This window comes from Jaminaea rosea (assembly GCF_003144245.1).
Source record: "Jaminaea rosea strain MCA 5214 unplaced genomic scaffold BDZ90scaffold_11, whole genome shotgun sequence".
Classification (NCBI taxonomy): domain Eukaryota; kingdom Fungi; phylum Basidiomycota; class Exobasidiomycetes; order Microstromatales; genus Jaminaea; species Jaminaea rosea.
In genome coordinates this window covers 1-10,535 of record NW_020289985.1, presented here as the reverse complement: position 1 = coordinate 10,535, position 10,535 = coordinate 1, and the positions used below count along the sequence as shown (strand labels likewise).

Genomic DNA, 10,535 nt, shown 5'->3' with positions numbered 1-10,535 from the left:
TGCGAGGCGAGGCGAGGCGAGGCGAGGCGAGGGGGTATAGAATTGGATGAGATTTCACTGCGCTTCACTTGCTTCACATTATGGTCACACTTACGGTCGCACTCCTCTCCCTCACTACACGCCTTTCCTCCTTCTCTTCCCCGCAGCACTACTCAGGTCGGTCAAAAACCCAGTCAGTCCCCTCTCAACTCGTCCCTCAATCTCCCTTCTTCCAACGCGGCCATTCGAGCAGCGGAGCGTCCCTCCTCAACCCACGCAACCAGCGCCGCTCGTCTCGTCATCTCCACCTCCTCCTCTTCGTCGCGCTTCGAACTACGTCCGCAGGCGCCATCTCCGGGCGGGATCGTGGAGCCTTCAGAGACCGTGCTGCTGGGGCGGGTGGGTGTGACCGAACCCTTTTGCGCCGTTGTGGAGGAGTGGTCCTCCTTCTCTTTCACCGACGACGGATCTAACTTCCTCCCTCTTGGAGAGAGGGGTAGCGCCGGAGATTGCTGTGCCGAGGCAAGGGCGGACGGCGCTGTCCAGATGGGAGAAAAGGCTACACTGGGCGCCATGCTCGGTGCTGCGAGAGCTGCGTGAGGTGGCTGGGTGGATGCAGGCTGAGCTTGGGGTAGAGGTAGAGGTAGATGCGGAGGACCGGCCGAAGTGAGCGAGAGCGAGGTTTTGCGCGGCGGCACGGTTGCTTGTGGATGGGTTGGCGCGTGTTGCTTGGTCGACGACTCTAGAGGCAGAGGCTGCGCTGGGTGCTCAGCAGAGGGCGAGAGGGATGGGCCGAGGGGAATCCCTCTTCGTGCTCTTCTAGGAGGCGAAACGTCCACCTCTGGGCAGCAACCCGGAACTGAAGCGGCTTCTCTGTTCAGGGTGCCAGCTCGGGAACGCAACAAGGACTGGGCGCAAGAGGATGATGATGCTGGGGCTGGGGCTGCTGTTGGTGCCTTGCGATCGAGCTTGAGCTTGGGCCCGGGCGTGTGCGTGGCCGTAGGCGTGCGCCTGGTCGCGGTCGCCGTTGTTGCGGGTCTCTTCTCTTCTCCTACTCGTCCTCCACCACCCCCCGTAGCAGGCGGTGTCCAGCTCTTCGGCGTCCAGGGCAAGGAGCATCCCGTAGGCGGAGGATGAGGAGGAGAGAAGAATCCCGACACTCCATACTTGTGCTTCGCGCTCAGCTGCTCGTCGTCGTCATATTTGATCAACACTCCCCGCCTAGCAGCGTTGTTGCTCGCTGGCAACGGAATGGGAAGACAGCCAGCAGTGAAGTTCACGCTGTCCCGCTCCTCGTGCGCCACTCCCTCCGCAACGTGCGAACGCGACCTCGTCGCACCACGGATCACTTTCTCCTTGACTCGACGGAAGAGACGATTCGTCTTGCCCTTGACCGTGGGCCCACCCTCCGATCCAGCGGGTTCGCTACGATGATGCAGAGGCGACGACGCCTTCTCGTTCCCGTCCTCGCCCTGGCCCACTTCTTTGGGCTGTTTTATGTGTGATCGAGCAGGAGTGGTGGAGCTGGGTAGCTCACCGCTGATTGAGAAACCGAGACCGAGACTGCCGTGAAATGGCGGGGTGGGATGATAGACGAATCCCAAGTCGTCCTCCTCCTCCTGGCTAATATCCAAGGGGAGCGCAACGTGAGCTTGAGCTGGAGCTTGAGCTAGAGCCGTACCACAGAGCGTAAGACTGCTCAGCTTGTTGAGTAACAAGTGCTCCTGCGATACCTTTGCTGTACTAACGCTCGTCGTAGGCGAGTTGGAGCTCGAGTTGAGCTCGGGTGTGTCGCGCCTCGGCAGCAGGATAGGCTGGAAAGGCTGCGGAACCTCTCCCCTCTTCCAGTGCCAGCCGGAACATCTCTGCCCGCCACCACTTCTCCTCGCGCCCTCGCTCTTGCTGTGCTGATGAGCCGCATCGCGTTCGTGGTGGTCCGAGGCGGACGTGCTGGTGCTCTCGAGATGAATGGAGAGCGGGGTGATCTTGCAGGAGGGAGGTGGAGAAGAAGACGAGAGGGTGGAACTAGGCGAGTCGAACGATGCGCCTGCATCATTTTGAGAGGAGAAGAGAGTCGCTGAGGATGATGTATGCGCGTGGCGTGAGGTGAGCGGCTGCGACGCATCGTGTGCTGAGCGCGAGCGCGAGCGCGAGCATACAGTTGCTTCACTCATGCTTTCTGTGCTGTCGCTGCTCTTCTGACGCGTGTGACTACGACGAGCGACGACGAGGGCAGGCCCAGCCTCCTGCCCTGACATGGCGCCACGGATGGCGCTTGATTTGACACTGGATTACTAGGGTGGTCGTGAAGGAGGGAATGGTTGGGAGCCAAGATTGGAAATCACCGAAGGGAAGGCACGGAAAGCCAATGGTGCGTGCTTGCATGCGCGTCTGCGGGGAAGAGAGAGATGAAGGGCGGAAAGAGGCACGCGTGGGGCGAGCTACCCGTACTCGTCCTCGTCGTCATTGAGAAGACACAGAGGGGCTGAAAGGGCTATTCGGCTTGCACTGGGATAGGCCAAGGGCCATTCTTTGGCGTTCTTCCCGCACTGCTGGTGCTCACACAGCACGGCGGCGACACATGAGGTGGGCGCGTCTCCCCCTCCCCCTCCGTGGTACATCGTGACGAGATTGAGGAATATGCTTTGCCCCTCTCCTGGCCTTGAACGGTACCAAGGCCACGAGCAGAAAGAAGAGGAGACGAGTAGCCGTTGTCTTCTTTTGTCTCCCTTACACACGCCTCGCCTCGCCTACACGTCGACATGTCCCATCGGGCAGACTGTCATGCGACTTTTTCATTTGATCCTCCGCTCCGCTCATTCATCATGACATCGCCTCATTTCAACCCCTTCTTTTCGTCCCGAAAAGTTGCTCATCGATCGTACCGCAGGACGAGACTAAGATCCGCTTCGTGGGATTCTCGAGCATCTAGCATGGAAGCCACTCTGCATGCAGGGACGGATGAGGAGCGAGGCGAGGGGGGAGAAGGTGGTTGGACCCTTGGCATCCCAAATTCTCACGCAATGTACCATTGCTGTGATCCATTGTGTAGGCTTCCTCCTCTATCGTCGCTTATACCAACGCCTCGCCCTCGTGCCCGCTCACTTTGATCCTGTTGGCTGCCTCGCTACCATTGCTTTGGATGCCGGCCTGCGTGCGTGCGTGCGTGCGTGTGCGAGCGAGTGTCGATGTTGTTCTCTCTTTCTCTCGTCGTGTTGGTCTCGCACACAGGCACAGTGACGTTGAGCCTGCGTCCGCTCACCACTGACTCCGCCCCGTCCCGCCTGTCCGTCTGGACTCAGGAGGTCAGGGTACAGGGCCGTGCCGTGCCTCGAGCCCGCGGCCCGCTCGCCGCCTCGCCTGGCGCCTGGCGCCCGGAGGTCCGTGTAGATGTAGATTCAGGAGGCGCAGCGCGGCGGATGTGATGGATGCGTGCGTGGGATGTCAGGTCGAGGCGGCGCGAGCGAGATTCAACTCGACACTTTTGGCCCCTCTCTGCTCCTCACCATCATCGTCACCACCGCCAATAAGGCCATTGTGCCGTGCCAAGTCCTTGACGCCATGTCATCCCCGCCATCATCAACAGCATAATCATCATCATAGGCATAGGCGCAGGCATAGGCACCAAACCTCTCCCTCCACGCTCGCTCATTCGCTCGCAAGCATGGACGCATCCACGCCATCATCATCGTCAACACCGTCGGCCGGCCCGACGACGTCGACGTCAAATTCGCCCTCGCCCTCGCCCACGCTCACAGGCATGGACGTCACCCCCGCTCCACGCCGAAGGGCACGACGCCTCTCGCGCACTTCATCACAGGGCAGCTCATCCTCATCACACCGCGCCCGCCCATCCAGCGTCGCCTCCAACAGCAGCTCCAACCGCTTTGCCGTATCCGCTTCCTTGCTGAGCCCCTCGCTCGCATCCGCCCTCGGCATCGGTGTCGACGGCAATGCTCGCAGCGGCAAGTCGCACAACTCCAGCAATGGCTTCTACGCGAATGCGCACAGTGCCAGCTGCACCTCCCTTACAGGCATGGCGCCGCAGTATCAACACCACTACCATCACCGCGCACCTCGCCCGCGTGGGGGCAGTGACTCGGATGAACGCCGGCCTAGCCTGCCCAATGTCTTACTGGCCGCACGCAGGATGAGCGTCGTATCCGTCGCGTCATTCGACAGTCTCGCCGAGGAGGATCAGCAGCAATCCGCCCTCATGTTGCCCCCGCCTTCATTGCCCGCAAAAGCGCCGGGAGTCGTAGTCTCTCCGCCCACGTCGCCCACCGCGGCATCGAGCGCCAGCGCGAGCGCACGCCGGACAACGCTGAAGCGCGCCCTGACCTCGCCCTCTGCGCCGGATCGGGTCGTAAGCTGGGACGAGAAGATGAGGAAGCGCGGCCTCGTCACGCGCGAGCTACTCACCACGGAGCGGGCGTTTGTCGAGTCCCTGCGCATACTGCAGGACTCCTTCTATCAGCCCTTGATGTGCCGCTGCGGGCCAAAGGGATCGCCTAACCTGAGCAGCAGCGCGCCCGCCGGCGACCCGATTCTTTCGAGAAAGGCCATCGCCGAGATTTTCAGCAACTTTGCCGACATTCTGCGACTCAATACCGAGCTACTGCAGCGTCTTGAGGAGCGTTTGGGAGGACAAGAGGGGGGCGAGGAGTCTCAGTCAATAAGCGCAGGCACGTCGACGGCGTTCCCCTCAACGAGCTCGCGACGCTCCACCTGGGACGCCGAGCTGGATTGCGTGGGCGACATCTTGGTCCCCATTGCGCCATTCCTCAAGATGTATTCCCTTTACGTTAAGAACTTCTCCTCCGCCCTAGCTCGCATAGAGACGGAGCGACGGGAGAACGAGGCCTTCGCCAAGTTCCTGCGCGACACGGAGCGCTCTACGTGGGGGAGGGGTAAAGCCTTCTTCGGGCTGGGACTCCAGGCTCACCTCCTCACCGTCGTTCAACGCATCCCGCGCTACACGCTGCTTGTGGGCGACCTGCTCAAGAGCACTCCACCCGGCCACCCGGACCACGCCGACATCAAGCGCGCCTACGAAATGGTGGAACGCGTCGCCTCGTCCATCAATGAGAATGTGCGGCAACACGAGATGGATATGCTCATGCTCTCCCTGCAACGCTCCCTCACTGGCCTACCTGGCCCGCTCATCGCACCCGGACGCAAGCTGCTCAAGCGCGGGGCTCTCCAAAAGGCGTGCAGGAAGGACGTGCAGCCGCGAGCGTTCTTCTTGTTCACGGATTGTATCATCTATGCGAGGCCAACCGGGGGCGGCGTGGCGGCAATCGAGGCGACGTGGGGCGCCATCGCGCGAGCGGCGGGCGGCGCAGAGAGTTCGCACGCATCAGCAGCAGAGTCTCTCCCGCCTCGCACTCGCGTATCCTCCGGCGCCCTCTTCTCCAGCACTGCGCTACTCGACGTGCTGCAGCCGGCAAATACGCACTTGCAGCTGCAGTTTCGCGAAAAGTATCCGCTCCAAGACGTCACTGTCATCAGCATCGAGGACGCCGCCGGGGCCGCCGCCGCCTCTACCTCCGCCTCGGCCTCCATCGATACGTCCTGGCCCTTTGAGCTGCGCACCCCGGACAAGTCTTTTGCCGTGTACGCGCCCAGCGCTCAGGTCCGACAGGAGTGGATGGGGGCGATTCGTGAGGCGCGCAACGAGTGGATGCAGGCTAGGAGGACATTGAGGACGGAGGAGGACTCGGTCGATGCGAAGCGCGACAGGAGGAGAAGCGTGGCTGCAGCTGCAGCGGCTGCCAAAGCCAGGCAAAGTGTGTACAGCATGGCCCTGCCCAATCCTTCCATACCAGAAGGGATCGAGGGGTGCGATATCACGCTGCGGGAGCCTACCGCGGGGACGGAGACGCCCCTCTTGCCCCTCGACGTAGCAGCCTTGCGTCGTCCCTCCCTTACGGCTCGCTCCTCGCTCCCCTCTACGACGTCCTTCGCCTCCCTTCTCCCCGTCGCTGCCTCCACCGCCACGCCCAGTAGCGCTCTCCGCGTCCTCGAGGATTACAACGCCCCTGCGTGGGTCCCTGACTCCCGTGCCGACCGCTGCATGGCGTGCTCCGAACCTTTCAACCTGTGGCGACGAAAGCACCACTGCCGCCTCTGTGGGCGCGTAGTCTGCTACTCGTGCAGCATGCAGCGATTCGTCATCGCGAGCTACGAGGACGGCAAAGAGGACACGGTGGCGCGCGCCTGCGATAGTTGCTACGAAGCGGCCTTCCCCGAGGAAGAGGAGGAGGAGGATAGGCAAGTCGAGGGCGGAGGCGGAGCCGATGACGCAGAGGACTCAGTTGGGCCTCCCAGCTCGGGGGAGACGAGGTTCAGCTTCCCGCGAGCGGGCGACGCAAGCGCGAGCGGCAGTGCGGACGGGCATGCGGCAACCATTGAGCAGTTGCAGACGGGAAGCGACGCTACGGTCGTTCCTGCGCGAGACAGCGGCAAGGAAGGAGAAGAAGGCGAAGTGCTACCACACGCTCTACAGTGTCTCGCGCTCGGCGAGACGGCCAAGCATAACCGGTCCGCGCAAGCAGAGGAGGACGGTGATGGCGATGGCGATGGCGATGGCGACGCGCCTCTCCCTTTCCCCTCCAAGCGCGCAGTGAACTCGCCACCGCCCTCTCGCCCGCGCACGACCATCTACGACTTCCCGCCCTCAGCCTCGTCTTCCGCCCTCTCCCCGCCCTCGGCCGCAAGAATAATGATCGCTCAATCCCACACGTCCCACTCCCTCTCGCACCCCACCTCCCTCCTCATGCCACCAGTCCAAGCGGCCACCTCTGGTCAGGGCACCTTCCGCCTCTCTGCGCCACGCATCACCACGCCAGATGCAACCTCGGAGCGGGGCCCTTCGTCCGCGGCCTGCACGCCAATCGACGCAGCGATATCGGGCGACCCGGCCTGGTATGGGTGCAATGTTGCCGCGAGCAGCTCGAGGCGCAGTCTTGCTCTCGAGGGGCAAGCCGGAGCAGGAGCAGGAGCGGTGGGGGAGAGTGGAGATTACTTTGGGCCCGTGGGTCACACCTACTCTACGGACGAGCACGCCGCTTCGACGCCTACGCCGGAGCAGCAGGCGGCGATTAAGGCGCGAGGCAGGAAGAAGCCCCTCGTCAGCGCCGCGGCTAGACTGAGCGCGTATTATGGCAAGGCGACGGCGGGTGGACGAGTAGGAGGCGGCGCGGCTGCCTCGGGTTCGCCGGCTAGTGCGGCTAGCCCGTTGAGGAAGGCTTCTGGTTGAGTAGGGGCAGAAGGAGGGTGAGACTTCCCACGATTGGTGACCGCTGCCCTTTACGACGATGACGACGACGACGACGCGGCAGGCACATGACCATGACGACCCCTACGCTATTCCACTTCCGTACCACCATACTACGACGAGGACAGGACTGGCTTCCTTCTCCTCCTTCTCTCCCCTTCTCCCCTCCTCAGCTCATCCACCTTTTCGTTTCCTCTCTTTTTTCGACTTCACCTTACCCCTTTCGGACTCGTTCGCTTTCCTACTTCTGCTCTTTCGCACGCACGTACCCGACTCGAATTCAACCATGCTGTTGCTCGATAATGCATTTAATACATACGATTGATCGATCGATCATTCATGCTTTGCGAGACTTGGTTGCGCGGCTTTGAGGGAGGGTGGAGTGGTACTTCTCTAGTTGACTGCAAAACGAGCCAAGACGAGAAGACCTACGCTGGACATGCATGCCGTGCTCGCTTGCAACAACTTGCAAAGCGTTGAGATCAGCGAATCTTCGCCAGAGGTAAGCCGAACGAACGAGCTTTTGCGCACGGGTGCCACGCCGCACGCGTGGAGGCGCTTCCGCCCTTTGTTTACCCTCACTCCCCGTTGCACACCGCTTGTCTCTGATACCATTACTTCATCTCCCGCTGAACTGGAACACCGTGATTGCAAGTCTACTCCGGAAGATCATTGAGCACGGCAAGCGAGCAAGCGAGGTAACGGACTGATGTGGCCGGCTGGCCAAAGCCGAGAGCGGAGCTGCGGCTTTGCAACCAATGATGTCGGCGTTGCGCCGCCAGGAACGGCGGACCGTAGCTGCCGTCTTGTGCACGGGCCCGCTCGATCGTGACGGTCACATCGAGCCTCGGGGAAGTCTTTGTTCCACTCGAGCAATCACGCCGCTTGGTGCAATCACCCGCACCGCCACGCAATCATCCGCTCGCTCAACGTCTACTTAACCTCCCTGTCGCGCCCCTCCCTCTTTCTCTTTCCCTTTACAACCACACCCCACCACCCATTATCTGCTTTCACCTCGCACCACACCACGCACCGAGCAGAGAGTCGTCCTCAAACAGTCAGCTGCGCCTCGCGGTAGCGGTGAGTATTCGTAAACGGCTAGCATGGCTGGCTACCGCAGAGGCTCGAGCTGATCTATGCCACGCACGTCACGCACCGCTCAGGGGCGCATTTTGCAGCCACCGCTTCGCTCTCATGCCCACGCGTACAGCCCAGCCGCAATACTTCAGCATAGTAGCCGGATGTCCCTGAGTCAAACGCTTCACAGCATCCGCCGGCAACTTGCCAGCGAGTGTCAACATCATCAAGGTCGTCGGTCGTCCTTCTCCTTAGACCCCCGAGCGAGACTACGTACCCTGATCTCAGGCTTCACGAAGACGGACAGGGATAATCGCATCCCCCTCCTGGTGAGTGCTTGCCTGCGCATGTGTGCCCAGCTTGCTTTCGGGCCCGTGACGCTCATGTTGTCTCTTGCTCGCCGCGCGTCGTAGAGTGGTTCCACGCCTTCATGGCTACCGTCAAGTGACACGTCGCTTTGACGGCGAGGCGCACTATTACCTCTTTCTAACTGGCGGGAACCCTCCTCCAATGGGAGGAGATGTCATCCACGCCGAGATCGCTCGAGTCGACGCTCCTCCCGGCGCTCCAGTGCCCCCCTTCTCGGAGCGCCCATCCAGCCACGCTCCTCCACTCGGCCTGGTTTCGCCCGGGTCGGCCGTCGCACTGGCAGGCCCTCATGTCGAACATCGATGCATGAAGCCAATGCCGCAAGCCGAGGAACCAGAGGAGCGCTACACGATGTCGGTCGCGCGTAGGCTGCGCACCGATACAAAACCCTTCCCGTCTCTTCTCCAAGCCCAGGCCGCCTCCTCCTCAACACGAGCCGCCCTCCTTTCGCCCCTGGCGAAATCCTCGACAGACTCGTCGTCGGAGTATCGGCACGAGCCGGCAGACCCACGCGCGTCGCGGCGGATGAGCGAAGGAGGTGGCAGCCGTCCTGGGTCGGCGATGTCTATCGTCGCATCGTCGGGGAAGAGTGCGGCATCGAGCGCTGGGTCGGAGGTCGATGAGCTGGAAGAGAGGGAAGACGAGGAGGACGAGAGCGAGCGAGACGAGCTGGACCAGAGGGAACATGAGCAGGCAGAGGGGCAGCGAGAGGGCTCGGCTTCGGCTGCCAAGAAGCCAGAGGGTGGGAAGGAGAGCGCGGGAGGCGAGATTGAGGGCAGGGAGGAGGAGGCACTGTCCAGTCAGGTCGACGCCGTGCAGATCGACCAGGACGAGGACGAGGAGGAAGCCGGCGCCGAGACGACCAAGGGCACGCAGGACGAGCCCCATCTCGAGGCGGCAGAGGCAGCAGGGCCCGAGCGTCGATCATGCTTCTCGACGCCCTTTCAGCCATGGGCGCTCGGCTCCGTCGCGGTTCCTAACCCCTCGGCGGCGCACCAGAAGAGGGATGACGCTGCGGATTTGAGGAGAATCCGCCAGGCAATGATCGAGTCGCGCACAATCGAAGCGCTCGATGCTGCGACGGGCGACAACGACGACGCTCACTTTGCGCCCTCGCCGACCACCTCCGTCCTTGCCCAGCTCGACGCCAGGCGAGACTCCGCGGCCGGCCGCATGTTTCTGGCAGAAGGTGCCTGCCATCTCGCCATCAGGTGATGTTAATCAACGCTTCTTTCATCCCTACCACATCATCGTATCATCAGGGGACGCAATCAAGCCATGCCAGACGCCTCCTCCCCCCACCAGGGCTTCATAGAAGAAATGGCAGGAGAAGGTAAGTGTTGGCTGCGTCACAGATACGGGCGAGCGAATCCGCTGACTGTTAAACATCCACGCAGATGATGTCACGGGCGAGCCTGCGACGCAGCTCCAGCCGCCTGCTCCCATGGCCGACACTGCCCCTACACACGCCATTCAGACCGCCTCTACCAAGCCCAATCAGCCGTCCATCGCGCAGCCTGAGACGCATTCTTCCTCCTCAGACACAGACGACACAGACGACGACGAGCTAGACGCCATCAAGCTGGGGCCTGATGGCGAGCTCATTTACGTCCCTCAACGTCACCTTGATGCGGCGGCGCCCGAGGTGGCCGCTGCTCTCCGAGCCACAGTAAAGAGAAACAAGGAGGCTCTAGAGAAGAAGAGGAGACCAGCGCCCTTAGTGCTCTACCTCCGGACGCCGTTCTGTGTCTTCCTGAGTGCGCTGCCATCGTAATACAATGACTCTGAGCCCGCTACGGTTGGTGTGTGGGCTCTCTCCGTGTGGGCCTTT

General features: G+C 62.0%; 3 protein-coding genes across 3 annotated transcripts in view; 2 read left to right on the top strand and 1 right to left on the bottom strand.

Moving 5' to 3' along the window:
* Positions 1-2,279, bottom strand: part of BDZ90DRAFT_233275 (hypothetical protein) — a 2,581-nt gene extending 302 nt beyond the window's left edge. The window contains exon 1 of the mRNA XM_025506572.1: positions 95-2,279. Within this exon, the coding sequence (XP_025360742.1) occupies positions 174-2,237 (2,064 nt within the window). The 5' untranslated portion in view covers positions 2,238-2,279 and the 3' untranslated portion in view covers positions 95-173. The remainder of the gene's footprint in view (positions 1-94) is intronic.
* A 1,258-nt stretch (positions 2,280-3,537) lies between these two features.
* On the top strand, positions 3,538-7,590 carry BDZ90DRAFT_233273 (hypothetical protein). Its single transcript, XM_025506571.1, has one exon. The coding sequence runs from the start codon at positions 3,644-3,646 to the stop codon at positions 7,238-7,240; it is 3,597 nt and encodes a 1,198-aa protein (XP_025360741.1). The 5' UTR covers positions 3,538-3,643; the 3' UTR covers positions 7,241-7,590.
* Positions 7,591-8,845: 1,255 nt separating this feature from the next.
* On the top strand, positions 8,846-10,478 carry BDZ90DRAFT_227798 (hypothetical protein; the record flags this gene model as incomplete). The annotated part of the gene is made up of 3 exons (XM_025504777.1): positions 8,846-9,915; positions 9,967-10,037; positions 10,102-10,478. 3 exons carry the CDS (start codon positions 8,846-8,848, stop codon positions 10,476-10,478), a joined length of 1,518 nt encoding a protein of 505 aa, XP_025360740.1.
* Positions 10,479-10,535: the final 57 nt, after the last annotated feature.

What these genes read in the sequence shown, in the direction of transcription:
- BDZ90DRAFT_233273 (XM_025506571.1), top strand. Translation starts at nt 3,644, where the DNA reads ATGGACGCATCCACGCCATCATCATCGTCAACACCGTCGGCCGGCCCG.